At 46.6% G+C, this 17,452-nt stretch overlaps 2 protein-coding genes across 2 annotated transcripts in view; one reads left to right on the forward strand and one right to left on the reverse strand.

The window, feature by feature from the left end:
* The window catches only part of LOC116374070 (inactive dual specificity phosphatase 27-like), a 168,559-nt gene extending 156,990 nt beyond the window's left edge, over positions 1–11,569 (forward strand). The window contains 1 exon segment of the mRNA XM_031823846.1: positions 11,556–11,569. Coding sequence (XP_031679706.1) covers positions 11,556–11,569 — 14 coding nt within the window.
* A 1,805-nt stretch (positions 11,570–13,374) lies between these two features.
* Positions 13,375–17,452, reverse strand: part of LOC109890336 (BCL-6 corepressor) — a gene marked incomplete in the record, with an annotated part of 70,781 nt that continues 66,703 nt past the window's right edge. The window contains 1 exon segment of the mRNA XM_031823847.1: positions 13,375–14,673. Coding sequence (XP_031679707.1) covers positions 14,364–14,673 — 310 coding nt within the window.

Raw genomic sequence — 17,452 nt, forward strand, 5'->3', positions numbered from 1 at the left:
GGGTTGAGTTGAGAGAGAGGAGACATGAGGTCAGGTGGGTGGAGTTGAGAGAGGAGATATGAGGTCAGGTGGGTTGAGTTGAGAGAGGAGACATGAGGTCAGGTGGGTTGAGTTGAGAGAGAGGAGACTTGAGGTCAGGTGGGTTGAGTTGAGAGAGAGGAGACATGAGGTCAGGTGTATAGAGTTGAGAGAGAGGAGACATGAGGTCAGGTGGGTTGAGTTGAGAGAGAGGAGACATGAGGTCAGGTGGGTTGAGTTGAGAGAGGAGACATGAGGTCAGGTGGGTTGAGATGAGATGAGAGACGAGACATGAGGTCTGGTGTGTTCAGTGAGAGAGAGGAGACATGAGGTCAGGTGGGTTGAGTTGAGAGAGGAGACATGATGTCAGGTGGGTTGAGTTGAGAGAGAGGAGACATGAGGTCAGGTGTATAGAGTTGAGAGAGGAGACATGAGGTCAGGTGGGTTGAGATGAGAGAGGAGACATGAGGTCAGGTGGGTTGAGATGAGAGAGAGGAGACATGAGGTCAGGTGGGTTGAGTTGAGAGAGGAGACATGAGGTCAGGTGGGTTGAGATGAGAGAGAGGAGACATGAGGTCAGGTGGGTTGAGTTGAGAGAGGAGACATGAGGTCAGGTGGGTTGAGATGAGAGAGAGGAGACATGAGGTCAGGTGGGTTGAGTTGAGAGAGGAGACATGAGGTCAGGTGGGTTGAGTTGAGAGAGAGGAAACATGAGGTCAGGTGTGTTGAGTTGAGAGAGGAGACATGAGGTCAGGTGGGTTGAGATGAGAGAGAGGAGAAATGAGGTCAGGTGTGTTGAGTTGAGAGAGGAGACATGAGGTCAGGTGGGTTGAGTTGAGAGAGGAGATATGAGGTCAGGTGGGTTGAGTTGAGAGAGATGAGACATGAGGTCAGGTGGGTTGAGATGAGAGAGAGGAGACATGAGGTCAGGTGGGTTGAGATGAGAGAGAGGAGACATGAGGTCAGGTGGGTTTTAAGATATACTTTATTCATTCACATGAGATGGAAATGTCTTCTGCTTTTATCCATCTCCCCAGATACACAAACACACACACATTAGGTTGGAGAGGCTGTAGCAGAGGTCAACTGCAGTGCAGAACCCAATGAGCAGTGTAGGGGTTAACATGGGCTGAGAGAGGACAGAGGTCAGCTGCAGTGCAGAACTCAATGAGCAGTGTAGGGGTTAACATGGGCTGAGAGAGGACAGAGGTCAGCTGCAGTGCAGAACTCAATGAGCAGTGTAGGAGTTAACATGGGCTGAGAGAGGTCAGAGGGGATCAAAGGGTTCTGCCACTGGAATGAGGTTTCACATTTCAGACTTTTCAAGCAACTTCCCCACCCTCCACACACTCCGCTGCATATCCTCAGGGGGCTCATCAAGCCCAGACCAAACACCTGTGCGTATGCATGCGTGCATAGCCTACTCTGGGGCCCTGGAGAGGGAGCGTGTATGTATGTGTCAATGTGCATGTTTATGTATTCTGGGGTTGTGGTGTGTGTGTGTGTGTGTGCGTGTGTGTGCGCGTGTGTGCGCGCGTGTGTCGGGCGTGACCTGCATTAACATGGCACTGTCGGTCGCTGTGCCTCCAGAGGATAATGAGGACAGGCGCTGGCTGGCGTCAGGTCGCTGTTCCATCTCTCTCTCTCTCTCTCTCTCTCTCTCTCACACACACACACACACACACACACACACACACACACACACACACACACACACACACACACACACACACACACACACACACACACACACACACACACACACACACACACACACACACACACACACACACACACACACACAACCTCCCCTTGCCACTCGTCAGCGGGACAGGAGCACCCTCTCCGTGTGCAGCCAGTCTAATATCATTGTTTTTTTCTTGCTAGAGATCCTCTGATAAGCAGACAGCCTGGTAAACACAGCACCTTGTTATGCAGCCTGGTAAACACAGCACCTTGTTATGCAGCCTGGTAAACACAGCACCTTGTTATGCAGCCTGGTAAACACAGCACCTTGTTATGCAGCCTGGTAAACACAGCACCTTGTTATGCAGCCTGGTAAACACAGCACCTTGTTATGCAGCCTGGTAAACACAGCACCTTGTTATGCAGCCTGGTAAACACAGCACCTTGTTATGCAGCCTGGCTCTCTCTTTCTCTGACAAAAGAGAGGAAGAGCGGGGGGAGGGGAGGGAGAGGAGAAAGGAGAGGAGGGCTGCTGGGAAATTGTCTCTGAGAGATTACCCCGGCGGCGTGGCTGTGGAATCAGATTATGCGGAGAAGAAGAAGAGGAGAGAGAGAGAGAGAGCTGAAGTTTGTGAATCTGGAAGGTCTAATCCTCGTCCTTTCCTCCTCAGCAACATATGAATCTGCCTAATTTAACTGTCTCTTTCTTTACCTCCCTCTCTTTAACTCGCTCTCTTTCTCTTCTCACCGTCCATGTTTAACATCCTCAACCTACATCTCAAACTGGCAAAGGTAGTTACTGCCAACCATCTACACCTCTAACAGAGACCCATCCCTCACATTATGCTAGTTAGACCAAGGTTTATATAAAGGAACATTTAGAATTTGACTGTATATTTGTTGTAAATAGAAAAGCTTTCATTTTTCTCACATTGTTCACGACCTGTCTTATTTGAGCGCGTAACACTTTGGTTCTTGTTAAGATGTTGACAGAGTAATGAGGACTGATAGCAGAGCTCAACCAACAGATGAGGACTGATAGCAGAGCTCAACCAATAGATGAGGACTGATAGCAGAGCTCAACCAATAGATGAGGACTGATAGCAGAGCTCAACCAATAGATGAGGACTGATAGCAGAGCTCAACCAATAGATGAGGACTGATAGCAGAGCTCAACCAATAGATGAGGACTGATAGCAGAGCTCAACCAACAGATGAGGACTGATAGCGAGCTCAACCAATAGATGAGGACTGATAGCAGAGCTCAACCAACAGATGATGACTGATAGCAGAGCTCAACCAACAGATGAGGACTGATAGCAGAGCTCAACCAATAGATGAGGACTGATAGCAGAGCTCAACCAATAGATGAGGACTGATAGCAGAGCTCAACCAACAGATGAGGACTGATAGCGAGCTCAACCAATAGATGAGGACTGATAGCAGAGCTCAACCAACAGATGATGACTGATAGCAGAGCTCAACCAATAGATGAGGACTGATAGCAGAGCTCAACCAACAGATGAGGACTGATAGCAGAGCTCAACCAATAGATGAAGACTGATAGCAGAGCTCAACCAATAGATGAGGACTGATAGCAGAGCTCAACCAACAGATGAGGACTGATAGCGAGCTCAACCAATAGATGAGGACTGATAGCAGAGCTCAACCAATAGATGAGGACTGATAGCAGAGCTCAACCAACAGATGAGGACTGATAGCAGAGCTCAACCAATAGATGAAGACTGATAGCAGAGCTCAACCAACAGATGAGGATTGATAGCAGAGCTCAACAATAGATGAGGACTGATAGCAGAGCTCAACCAATAGATGAGGACTGATAGCAGTGCTCAACCAACAGATGAGGACTGATAGCAGAGCTCAACCAACAGATGAGGACGGATAGCAGAACTCAACCAACAGATGAGGACTGATAGCAGAGCTCAACCAACAGATGAGGACTGATAGCAGAACTCAACCAACAGATGAGGACTGATAGCAGAGCTCAACCAACAGATGAGGACTGATAGCAGAACTCAACCAACAGATGAGGACTGATAGCAGAACTCAACCAACAGATGAGGACTGATAGCAGAACTCAACCAACAGATGAGGACTGATAGCAGAGAGAATGTGTTATGAGACTACCTGTGTGTTTTCTCACATGGTGCAGACAACGGTTGGAAACCGTGTGTGTGTGTGTGTGTGTGTGTTTTTGTGTGTTTTTGTGTGTGTGTGTGTGTGTGTGTGTGTGTGTGTGTGTGTGTGTGTGTGTGTGTGTGTGTGTGTGTGTGTGTGTGTGTGTGTGTGTGTGTGTGTGTGTGTGTGTGTGTGATGGTGTGTGAGAGGTTGACACAGACAGGCTGCAGGACAGGGACCCCGTGGGGGAACAGGGGGTTGAGAGGGACGGATGGTCTCTGGAGAGGGGAGGGAACAGAGAATGGATGGAGAAAAGACAGGAGCAATAACAGAGAGAGGAAGAGAGAGCAGGACAAAAGGAGAGGAAGAGAAAGACCAGGGAGTGGCCTTTGTAGAACAGCGCACACTCATCCATGTGTGTGTGTGCGGCAGCAGAGGCAGGCAGACACTGGGGACGAGCTGTCAGACTCCATTATTCATGGAAACCTTTTAATATTTAATATCATCAAACTGCAGCTCCCCACGCTACCGCACAGCCATCACACACACACACACACTCCACCATCAGACATAGAGGACACATCACCATCACACCCAGAAAGAGAGCGAGAGAAAGATGGGATGATCCAACAGAAGCCTATTCACCTTTGGCACAAACACGGCTGTCTTTTTGATGCAGAGACTGCGGCTGCCTCAGACACAGGGCCGTCAGCGGACACCTTGACAGACCCTACAGCTGCTGCTGACTGACAGGCTGTTAGAGAGAGAGGGGGGCGGGGGGTAAGACAGGAGGTAGGGGGAGGGGAGGGACAGAAAGAAAGAAAGCGGGAGAGAGAGATAGAGGCTAAGCCCTTATTGAGAGATACATCCTCAGATATCCCTCATTGGAGAGATTTTCCTACAAAGAACAATGTTTTTCACATCGTTTCATGCGTTGCGTATGGAATAATCACATCTAGCTGTCACAAAGAAAGAGTTATTCCTTCCGTATCGCCGCATGTGCTGTAATTTGATACAATTGAACATTCGAGGCAATGCGCCTGTCTGCACACACACACACACCACAGACTCTATGTACTTTGCACTGATGCTGAATTATAGCAAGCATTGAATAGTTTTTTAGGCTCTCTTGTCGCGCACACTTTTACTAGGTAGCTACCTTACCTTAGCTGAACATACTTAAGTCAGCTAAATGGCTAACATGTAAGTCTGTGTCGAGAGAATGGTCTCCATGAGTCTAAAGCTCGGGAATTACACTCCTCCCCCAAAGAATTACACTCCCGGCCTCTGCTTCCGCAGCAAGACATGGAGTCACGGGCAGATTGGAAAATGAGGGGGAGGAAGGGATCTTCTGAAAGCAGCGGCCAGGGAAAAAACAAAGTTGTATAGAAGCTCTTCAGGAGACTAATAAACTAAGCTGTGCCATCCTCCCATATCTCCTTTGAGTTGATGACACTCCAGATAGCACATTTGGTTCCTTGGAAGATGTGAGAACATACGTTTTTGGTTACCTGTTGGTTCTGGAAATGAAACCAGTAAAATGGAAAGTTTTAAACATTCTGAGAATGGAAGTGTACATTTAGCTTGTTCTGGGAATGTTTTACTATGGTCCCATAGACATTTAGCCTGTTCTGGGAATGTTTTACTATGGTCCCCTGGACATTTAGCCTGTTCTGGGAATGTTTTACTATTGTCCCCTGGACATTTAGCCTGTTCTGGGAATGTTTTACTATGGTCCTCTGAACATTTAGCCTGTTCTGGGAATGTTTTACTATGGTCCTCTGAACATTTAGCCTGTTCTGGGAATGTTTTACTATGGTCCCCTGGACATTTAGCCTGTTCTGGGAATGTTTTACTATGGTCCCCTGAACTATCAGCCTGTTCTGGGAATGTTTTACTATGGTCCCCTGGACATTTAGCCTGTTCTGGGAATGTTTTACTATGGTCCCCTGGACATTTAGCCTGTTCTGGGAATGTTTTACTATGGTCCCCTGGACATTTAGCCTGTTTTGGGAATGTTTTACTATGGTCCCCTGGACATTTAGCCTGTTCTGGGAATGTTTTACTATGGTCCCCTGGACATTTAGCCTGTTCTGGGAATGTTTTACTATGGTCCCCTGGACATTTAGCCTGTTCTGGGAATGTTTTACTATGGTCCCCTGGACATTTTCCTGGGAGGTTTTATTTACAATCCGAAACAGAATATATTGGATATTTGGAGGTCTTTTTATAACTTCCTTAAAACGTTCACTGAATGTTTCAGCAATAACTCTGCTAGCTTAAGTTAACTTTTTCAAAAGATAGGACACATGGTTAATGTATTTACTTTGACATTAACCATGCAAACACATAATTTTTTTTATTGTGGCACCGCATCAGTGTGATTCAAACCTATGATCTTCTGTTCTCTAACTATGGAATTAGTTCATTACGCCACCAGGAGGCATCTAGCATGCCATGTTTTTTACTCATACAAGCTGTTAATTTTCAAACAGACTCCATTTTAAAGGAAACAAGCACTCATTAAGACCAGGTGTGGCCAAATATTGGCCAACACACCTTACACAATTAACAAGGTAGAGGATAGAGTTTTGTTGACACTGAGAACCAAAAGTATACATTTTTAAATGACATTCTTTGAACGTTACTAATGTCTTCGTGTGGTTTTATGGAAAGTTTTCATAATGTTCTGAGAACATGACGTTAAGTAGAACAATGAGGAAAATCCCACAGAAGAATGTTGTTTCTTAACGTTCTCTGAACTATTCCCAATATCAAACCAGTTGGAGAAAGTTCCTTGAACATAACCAAAAAATGTATTACATTTAACCAGATTTACATTTTTAGGAAACACTCTGTTAAAGTAATGAAATACCAATAAAATACATTATTTTGTCAAGTTCCTTAAATGTGCTGAGGATGTTCCAAAGCCAAGCAACTATTCTATAACATTCCCAGAAAGTTGTGGGAAGGTTGTATGCAAAATAACCATGGGACAACCACGCTCTCACCAAGCTCTAAGGAAAATATGGTTCTCAGAACATTATGTGCTAGCTGGGACAGGAGGTGGAGGAGGACTGTTTTCCTTCTCAGCATGTGACCCCTCTGCTGTCATATGACCTCTGAGAAATGCAGTGTTTAGTAATTTGTAACCACTTTCTCTTCCAAAGAGAGGTCAGAGCTGGAGGGTGTGTGTGTGAGTGAGTGAGAAGCGGAGGTTGTTCGGTGTACTATGCTCGAGTGATGAGTAGCCCAACCTTACGTGAGAACTGAATAATTGTGTTAGCTCCCAGACCTAGACCTAGTCAGTGGGCTAAAACTACAGTGCTCTAAAAAACTATTCATCCCCTTGGTGTTTTTCCTATTTTGTTGCATTAAACCTGTAATTTACATGGATTTTTATTTGGATTTCATGTAATGGACATACACAAAAAAGTCCAGATTGGTGAAGTGAAATGAAAAAAATTACTTTATTACTACAAATTATTACTACAAAATTAAAAACAGAAAAGTGGTGTGTGCGTATGTATTCACCCTTTACTATGAAGCCCCTAAATAAGATCTGGTGCAACCAATTACCTACAGAGTCACATAATTAGTTAAATAAAGTCCACCTGTGTGCAATCTAAGTGTCACATGATTTCAGTATATAAACACATGTTCTGAAATGCCCCAGAGTCTGCAACACCACTAAGGAAGGGGCACCACCAAGCAAGCGACACCATGAAGACCAAGGATCTTGCCAAACAGGTCAGGGACAAAGCTGTGGAGAAGTACAGATCAGGGGTGGGTTATAAAGAAATATCAGAAACTTTGAACATCCCACGGAGTACCATTAAATCCATTATTAAAAAAATGAAAGAATGTCACCATACCAAACCTGCCAAGAGAGGGCCGCCCACCAAAACTCACAGACCAGGCAAGGAGGGCATTAATCAGAGAGGCAACAAAGAGACCAAAGACAACCCTGAAGGAGCTGAAAAGCTCCACAGCAGAGATTGGGAGTATCTGTCCATAGGACCACTTTAAGCTGTACACTCCACAGAGCTGGGCTTTATGGAAGAGTGTCCAGAAAAAAGCCATTGCTTAAAGTAAAAAATTATCAAACACGTTTGGTGTTTGCCAAAACGCATGTGGGAGACTCCCCAAACATATGGAATAAGGTACTCTGGTCAGATGAGACTAAAATGGAGCTTTTTGGCCATCAAGAAAAACGCTATGAATGGTGCAAACCCAACACCTCTCATCACCCTGAGAATACCATCCCCACAGTGAAGCATGGCGGTGGATAATGACCATAAGCATACTGCTAAAGCAACACTTGAGTGGTATAAGGGGAAACATTTAAATGTCTTGGAATGGTCTAGTCAAAGCCCAGACCTGAATCCAATTGAGAATCTGTGGTATGACTTAAAGACTGCTCTTCACCAGCAGAACCCATCCAACTTGAAGGAGCTGAAGCAGTATTGCCTTGAAGAATGAGCAGTAATCCCAGTGGCTAGATGTGCCAAGCTTATAGAGACATACGCCAAGGGACTGCAGCTCTATTTGCTGCAAAAGGTGGCTCTACAAAGTATTGACTTTGGGGGGGTGAATAGTTATGCACGCTCAAGTTCTGTTTTTTTGTCTTATTTCTTATTTCACAATAAATATTTTGTATCTTCAAAGTGTTCAAAGCATGTTGTGTAAATCAAATGATAAACCCCCCCAAAAAATCTATTTTAATTCCAGGTTGTAGGAAATAGGAAAAATACCAAGGGGGTGAATACTTCTTCAAGCCACTGTACATGTAGGTGTGCAGAGGACCCAGGTGTACCCTCATTGGCCTTCCAATAAATCATATCACAATCATGCTGAAGAAAACTTTTTCAGCAAACAAAAGGAACCTTTTCAAATGACCAAACCCATTATTGCTTAGCTTTAGGCAGGAGTTAAAGTGAAGCGACCATCTTTTGCAGCTACTTTCAAGTTGCTGTCGCCGATCTTTGTTCTGCAGCAGTTGAATCAGTCCAAGGCTCTGCTTTTATTCGCTCAAACGCATGTAAATGCAAGCGCACACACACAGTCGGAGCAAGCGAAGAGGAGAGAGCGGGTGTTGGTGCTGTGTATTCAGTGCTGGCACTCGCATTATCACAACTCCCCCTCCGGCCCTCTTTCCATTTCCCCCTCGATCTGCCGCGTTTCTGATTGTTTTTGAGCACAGAGGAAGCCGAGCCAGCGTTATCTTGAAGACAGAAAGAGATGCCTGCGCTAACTTTCTGATAAACGCTGTTGTTTCAGAGGTGCCTGTAAATCGCTGCTGCTGTACAGTCATTCATATCAGTATGGTTGTCCAACGCAGCTCTCAAAAAAAGACCTTTACTGACCCTGTCCTATTCACATAGAACACCCTGTAGGTAGACGATCAGTAGATTAAGATAAAATAGCCTTGGTTAGAACACAGCCTGTGAAGAGAGAGGTAAGGAGAGATGAGGGGGGGGGGGGGGGGGGAGAAAGGAGGAGAACGGAGAAAGGAGAAAGGGGGACAAAGAGGGAGCTAAAGAGATGGATGAGGGAGCGGGAGAGAAAGACAGAATGAGTTAGTGAGTGAGAGATCACGAGTGTGTGAGAGAGAACCCTTACTCGCATATCATTACCCCTACTGCTACCACCACCACTACCACTATTACTACTGTTAGTCCCACCATGGTTGTTATATGTGTACTTTGACAATGTAAGTAATTTAACTTGCCATGACAATAAAGTCCACTAAATTGAATTGAATAAATTAAAGAGATGGATGTAGAGGGGGAAGACTGGTCCTGAATGCATTAAGGGGCTTGTGATGACTGACAGAGGTCAGAAGGTCTGTGGGATTAGGGTAACGGTCCATTGATAATAACATTATTACAAGGTTATAATAGCGAATAAGCACAGAGCCTAGCGTGGCCTATTGATGGGGCTGACTGGTGCAGGATTGGATGAGTCATCACTAAGGCCTTAAGCCTTTCCTTAATTAAAAATACCTGTTGAATTCATTCAAATCAATTCAAATGACTACTGTCACCAACACATTTAATTAAGGTAGGCTTTTATTCACACACTGCCCCTGTTGAATCTGCGTTGGCCTAGTCTTTGGAGGCTTCAACAGAACAGACACAGATCCTAAAGTTTCCTTAGTTTTCTCGCACCTCTCCCATCCCGTCCTCTCCTCTCCTGTCCACTCCTCTAGACCTCTCCCATCCCGTCCTCTCCTCTCCTGTCCACTCCTCTAGACCTCTCCCATCCCATTCTCTACTCTCCTGTCCACTCCTCTAGACCTCTCCCATCCCATTCTCTACTCTCCTGTCCACTCCTCAAGACCTCTCCCATCCCATTCTCTACTCTCCTGTCCACTCCTCTAGACCTCTCCCATCCCGTCCTCTCCTCTCCTGTCCACTCCTCTAGGCCTCTCCCATCCACTCCTCTCCTCTCCTGTCCACTCCTCTAGACCTCTCCTCTCTGTCCACTCCTCTAGACCTCTCCCATCCCATCCTCTCCTCTCCTGTCCACTCCTCTAGACCTCTCCCATCCCATTCTCTCCTCTCCTGTACACTCCTCTAGACCTCTCCCATCCCATCCTCTCCTCTCCTGTCCACTCCTCTAGACCTCTCCCATCCCGTCCTCTCCTGTCCACTCCTCTAGACCTCTCCCATCCCATCCTCTCCTCTCCTGTCCACTCCTCTAGACCTCTCCCATCCAGTCCTCTCCTCTCCTCTAGACCTCTCCCATCCCATTCTCTCCTCTCCTGTACACTCCTCTAGACCTCTCCCATCCCGTCCTCTCCTGTCCACTCCTCTAGACCTCTCCCATCCCGTCGTCTCCTCTCCTGTCCACTCCTCTAGACCTCTCCCATCCCATTCTCTCCTCTCCTGTCCACTCCTCTAGACCTCTCCCATCCCATCCTCTCCTCTCCTGTCCACTCCTCTAGACCTCTCTCATCCAGTCCTCTCCTCTCCTGTCCACTCCTCTAGACCTCTCCCATCCAGTCCTCTCCTCTCCTGTCCACTCCTCTAGACCTCTCCCATCCCATTCTCTCCTCTCCTGTCCACTCCTCTAGACCTCTCCCATCCTGTCCACTCCTCTAGACCTCTCCCATCCAGTCCTCTCCTGTCCACTCCTCTAGACCTCTCCCATCCCGTCCTCTCCTGTCCACTCCCATCCTCTCCTGTCCACCCCTCTAGACCTCTCCCATCCCGTCCTCTCCTGTCCACTCCTCTAGACCTCTCCCATCCCGTCCTCTCCTGTCCACTCCCATCCCGTCCTCTCCTGTCCACCCCTCTAGACCTCTCCCATCCCGTTCTCATATCTGTTAGGAGGAGCAGATGGTAGCTGTTTAGCTACCAGAGAGCAGCGATGTGTGTGTGTGTGTGTGTGTACGTAGCCATACGTAAAGCCTTCTGTCTCACACCCTAGCCTACCCTCTGTGTCCGACAATGTGTGTGGAAGGGTGTGTGAATACCAACTGGTAAGTCATAAAGATTCTAGACTTCCAGAGGTCAATTTGTGGATTGGATATCATTCTATAGGTTAAGCCATGTATGGTATTAATGTCAGTTTAGTATCTGGCATCATGGAGATGCACACTAGGGGTGTGAGACAAGACCCCCCCCCCCCCCCACACACACACACACAATTCACACTACACCTCAGAATCCCTCTCTTTCTGCTTCTCTGTCTCTTATAATATGCAGCCAAGGGCCCCTAGAGACGGCACTCTCCGATTTCCTTTGTAGAGCAGAATAATGCGATCCTTTCAGTGAGGCTCCCTCCCCCGCTTTAGTCTGAGATTGATTGCAAACACCTTAGCCCCGCTTCGTACTCCCTCTCTCTAAAGGCCTGGTGCTTCGGCACCGCATTGCGTAGCGTCCTGAAAGGCCTCCGCTGAATTTATTAGTTTCGAGGTTATTTAATCCACCTGAAAGTTTTTTCCCCCTTCTTCCTGCCCAAACTAGAATCTGCGCGTCTCCGCTACAAGCACTTTACTCACACAGCCCGACCTCCCCATTGACAGACACATGCACATAAATACTGTATACACGCCTAGGTTCGAGAATGTATGCGCGCGCACGTCTTTATGACAGAAGTAAACAATGTATGTAGAGAGCGTGCAGGCCCCCCTCCCTTCGCCTCTCAACAGATGCGCCCGGGTACTGCCGCCAAGGCTTCCTTTATCTCTCTCCCCACGCCCCTCCGCGCTCCAGAGCCTCCAATGTCACAGCGAATAGATAAACGGGGGATTAGCCCACGTGGTAGCACCAATCTGATGACTGGAAGGAAATAATTACCCCACTAATGTAATTTAATGTTTTTTTAATCAAGTAGCCTACACACGTTTCACCCCCAAAAAAGATCAGGAGAGGGAGAATCTAGCCAAACCTCGCTAATTGGTGCGGCAGAAGAGAAAACGTTACCGGTTTGCTTAATTGATCATGTTAGCCTACATACAACAATTGTTAGATTGTTTATAATGTTGATGGCTGATTTTGGATATAGGCGCTAGCCTACATTTCAAATAGGCATACTTTATCGGACCATGCTAGCACACGAATAAAGGGGCTATATATAGGATAGTCATTATTTTTGGAAATAAAATAAAATATGACGGGGGAAACGTGTGTTGCCTAGGGGATACTTTCATATCCTTATACTTAGGACATAAAACACCGGAGGTAAATCAACAAGACCGACAGACGTTCATTTGATGAGCTAGAAAAGGACAACAGATTAAACAACATGCATCTGGCGCAAACAGGCTTTCCTGCGGATTGTCAGGCACTGCTATGCAGGGGTAGATTGTGTCAACTTGTTGGCGGTGTTTGTTAGCCTGCATGGCTTTGTAAAACACTGATCTGGATATTACGCAAACACAAACCACACAGATAATTCATCTTTCGCTATTTCAAGGCCAACAACAACCACGGAATAATAAATTAGGTCCTATTTCCCCCCACAATCTGACAGACGTTTCTACTTAACTACGGAGAACTGTGTGTGTGAAGGGAAGGGCGTAGTGAAAATGGAAGCGTTTGGGATCCTGGGGACAAGGGTTAGCCTACTTTTGACTCGAACCAAACTATTCCTGCTGGCAACAAATCTCTTCCTCTTTAAAAAACAAGATCAACAAGGATGGAAAGTATAGTGCCCTGAGAGCGGAGCGGAACGCGAGAGAGCCAGCGTGGAAAGTTAAAACCAGGACTCAATACCCACACAAACCACCGAGCCGACTGCAAGAGAACAAACAGCTGTGTGGGAGCACTGTATTTCTAGACTAGATCATCCAAAATCGAGAGGTAGGTTATTCATAGTGGCAAATGTGAATAGTAAAGTATTTTTCAGACCAAATAAATAGGTGACAAACTGTGTTTTTCCATAGTCCTGGTTGGAAAAGTCCCGGAAAAGGGAGGAATCCTACAACAAGAATTTCTGGGAAAACTGGGAATTTGGGGTAAATTACGGAATTTCACAAACCTAAAAATGGAAATGATTTAGATTAATAAAATACGATAAAGGTTAACTTGTATTGCGATTTATTTAAATGATTTTTTTTGTAAAATATAAATACAAATAAGTGTATTTAATTACAAAGTTTAAACACTTACATTGCCAAAACAAACAAATCAAACACCCCAGTCAGAAAACCAGTTACTGAAATGGTCATCTTATTTACAAGTTCAAGCATGAATCTCACTCTTCAATTGAAATGGCTTGTAGTATCTTACATTTATATTTTACAAAAAACCCACATCAAATATCTTAATTCCTCATTGTCATAAATAAGATACAAATAAAGCTAGGTTTTTAGACAATGTTGAAAATAAAATCCCCAAATCTTTGGGATGAGCCATGAGTGCTAAAATGTTTTTGTCACAGTTCACCTCTCTCTATATATATATATATCTGTCAAAGTCCAATGGGTCGGTAAAGCTCAAATCAAGTGCACTGCCATGATCCAAAGTCAAACAATAACCTTTACCTCAGAGGTCCACATTCGACTCACATTGCTCCTGACCTGTTCACTAGCCTAGTCAACCCAAACAGTGTCAAAACCCACAACCTGACCACAACATGACAACCAAAGCAGCAGATATACAGTATGGATATACATACATATATATATATATATATATAGAACAAATAAAATCGGCTGTTAATGTACACATATATAATATATTTATTTAAAAAATGCAGTTTGTGTGGCGCTGGGGTCTGTTTCCTCTTTGAAGGGATACTGTCCAGTATTCAACGTCCAGTCCTCACAGGGCATGGGAACGTACACATGGAGCATGTGTGTGTGTTGGCTACGTCCCAATACTCTCTCCTTCCTCCCAAAGTGTTCCCTGCACCGATTTGAAAGGAAAGGACTGGTATAAGAAACATGGTGGAAAACTACCACTAGTCAAATAACTGCACCAGATTTGTGGGAACTAGTGAAGGAGTGTCCACTTCAGGAGAAAGTAGATCTTATTGAGAGTCACCCTCTGTGCGTGTGTATCTCAGGGTCACGAGCGGGCTTTAGCTTTGACCCGGGCCCCTTTGGGCTCCCATTGGCTGTCCAAACACTCTAGCGAGGAGCCCAGCAGCGCAGCCAGCTCCGAGCTGGTCTCAACCAGGTCCAGCAGCTCCTTGCTGTCGGGGAGGAAGGCGGCGAGCTCGTCGGGGCACGAGAAGAGCTGCGACAGTGACGCCTGCTTGTAGAACTCTGCCTCGGCGATGGTTGCTACCTCCAGATGGGCGAAGGCTGCCCTGAACGCCCTGGAGGACATTCTGAGTCTCTTCAGGACGTCTGATAGGAGCAGCCAGTTTCTGGGACTGAGGGGGTTAAAGAGAGAGAAGGAGAGAGGGAACGGGTTAGCTCGGCTCTACACTTGTGATGTGACACCAGTGGCTCCAGCTTTTCAACACTAGCTGTAATTATGGGCTGTAGCACCATGGTTGGGGTTTTCAACATCTGTCACACACATATAAACACAAAGGCTTTTCTGGGTGCGCTCTGTGAATCCCCCCCCCCCACACACACACACATACACACACGGTAGGGTAGGTGATGAACAACAGGCGTTGTTCAAATCGATAGCACTTGAAATGGTTAGCTGTGTAGCGCTGCGGCTGGGGAGCAGCTGAATGGGGAGAGGAGTGTAAATGCAAGCGCTGCCGAGCCTCCGTGTGTGTGTGTGTGTGTGTGTGTGTGTGTGTGTGTGTGTGTGTGTGTGTGTGTGTGTGTGTGTGTGTGTGTGTGTGTGTGTGTGTGTGGAGAGAGAGCGCAGGCCGGCCTCACAGCCCAGGAGATCCATTAATACTGCATCAGCCAGAAGAGCAGAGCGATCCGAGAGAGACAAGAGGAGAGAGAGAAGGAGAGCAGAGCGAGAGAGAAAGAAAGAGTGGGGGAGGGGAGCTCCGCTGAGAGAGAAAGAAAGAGTGGGGGAGGGGAGCTCCGCTGAGAGGTGGAGAGAGAGAGACAAGAGGAGAGAGAGCGGTGCTCAGACTGAAGATTACACAGAACAGTGCGCTGCAGCCAAGAGGGAGAGAATGAGAGGGAGGGGAGGAAGAGAGGGTGAGTGACGAGGCCGGGAGGAAAACTGTGGGAGGCAATTAGCGCTGTCTGCATTCACACAGTCTCTAGCTAACGTCTCCGGCTAACGGCAGCCTGCCGTGCTGCGTAAGCGTCAATCTCCATCTTCTCTATATTTCTCTCTACCATCCTAAAAAAACTCCTCTCTCTACCATCCTCTCTTTCTCCACCATCCTTCTACCAAACCTCCTCTCTCTCTACCATCCTCTCTTTCTCCACCATCCTACCAAACCTCCTCTCTCTCTACCATCCTCTCTTTCTCCACCATCCTACCAAACCTCCTCTCTCTCTACCATCCTCTCTTTCTCCACCATCCTACCAAACCTCATCTCTCTCTACCATCCTCTCTTTCTCCACCATCCTACCAAACCTCCTCTCTCTCTACCCTCCTCTCTTTCTCCACCATCCTACCAAACCTCCTCTCTCTCTCTACCATCCTCTCTTTCTCCACCATCCTACCAAACCTCCTCTCTCTCTACCATCCTCTTTCTCTACCATCCTACCAAACCTCCTCTCTCTCTACCATCCTCTCTTTCTCCACCATCCTTCTACCAAACCTCCTCTCTCTACCATCCTCTCTTTCTCCACCATCCTACCAAACCTCCTCTCTCTCTACCATCCTCTCTTTCTCCACCATCCTACCAAACCTCCTCTCTCTCTACCATCCTTTCTTTCTCCACTATCCTTCTATCAAACCTCCTCTCTCTCTACCATCCTCTCTTTCTCCACCATCCTACCAAACCTCCTCTCTCTCTACCATCCTTTCTTTCTCCACTATCCTTCTATCAAACCTCCTCTCTCTACCATCCTCTCTTTCTCCACCATCCTATCAAACCTCCTCTCTCTCTACCATCCTCTCTTTCTCCACCATCCTTCTATCAAACCTCCTCTCTCTCTCTACCATCCTCTCTTTCTCCACCATCCTACCAAACCTCCTCTCTCTACCATCCTCTCTTTCTCCACCATCCTTCTACCAAACCTCCTCTCTCTACCATCCTCTCTTTCCCCACCATCCTTCTACCAAACCACCTCTCTCTACCATCCTCTCTTTCTCCATCCTTCTACCAAACCTCCTCTCTCTACCATCCTCTCTTTCCCCACCATCCTTCTACCAAACCACCTCTCTCTACCATCCTCTCTTTCTCCATCATCCTACCAAACCTCCTCTCTCTCTACCATCCTCTCTTTCTCCACCATTCTACCAAACCTCCTCTCTCTCTACCATCCTCTCTTTCTTTCTCCACCATCCTACCAAACCTCCTCTCTCTCTCTACCATCCTCTCTTTCTCCACCATCCTACCAAATCTCCTCTCCCTCTACCATCCTCTCTTTCTTCCACCATCCTACCAAACCACCTCTCTCTACCATCCTCTCTTCTCCAACATCCTTCTACCAAACCTCCTCTCTCTCTCTACCATCCTCTCTTTCTCCACCATCCTACCAAACCTCCTCTCTCTCTACCCATCCTCTTCTTTCTCCACCATCCTATCAAACCTCCTCTCTCTACCATCCTCCTCTCTCTCTCTACCATCCTCTCTTTCTCCACTATCCTTCTATCAAACCTCCTCTCTCTCTACCATCCCTCTTTCTCCACCATCCTACCAAACCTCCTCTCTCTCTACCTATCCGCTCTTTCTCCACTATCCTTCTATCAAACCTCCTCTCTCTCTAACCATCCTCTTCTTTCTCCACCATCCTTCTATCAAACCTCCTCTCTCTCTCTACCATCCTTCTTTCTCACCATCCTACCAAACCTCCTCTCTCTACCATCCTCCTTCTCTTTCTTCCACCATTCCTTCTACCAAACCTCCTCTCTCTACCTCCTCTCTTTCCCCACCATCCTTCTACCAAACCACCTCTCTCTACCATCCTCTCTTTCTCCATCCTTCTACCAAACCTCCTCTCTCTACCATCCTCTCTTCTCTCTACCATCTCTCTTTCTCTACTGCACCATCCTTCTAACAAACCTCCTCTCTCTCTACCATCCTCTCTTTCTCCACTATCCTTCTATCAAACCTC

The sequence above is a fragment of the Oncorhynchus kisutch genome, linkage group LG5 (assembly GCF_002021735.2).
Source record: "Oncorhynchus kisutch isolate 150728-3 linkage group LG5, Okis_V2, whole genome shotgun sequence".
In the NCBI taxonomy this organism is placed as follows: Eukaryota; Metazoa; Chordata; class Actinopteri; order Salmoniformes; family Salmonidae; genus Oncorhynchus; species Oncorhynchus kisutch.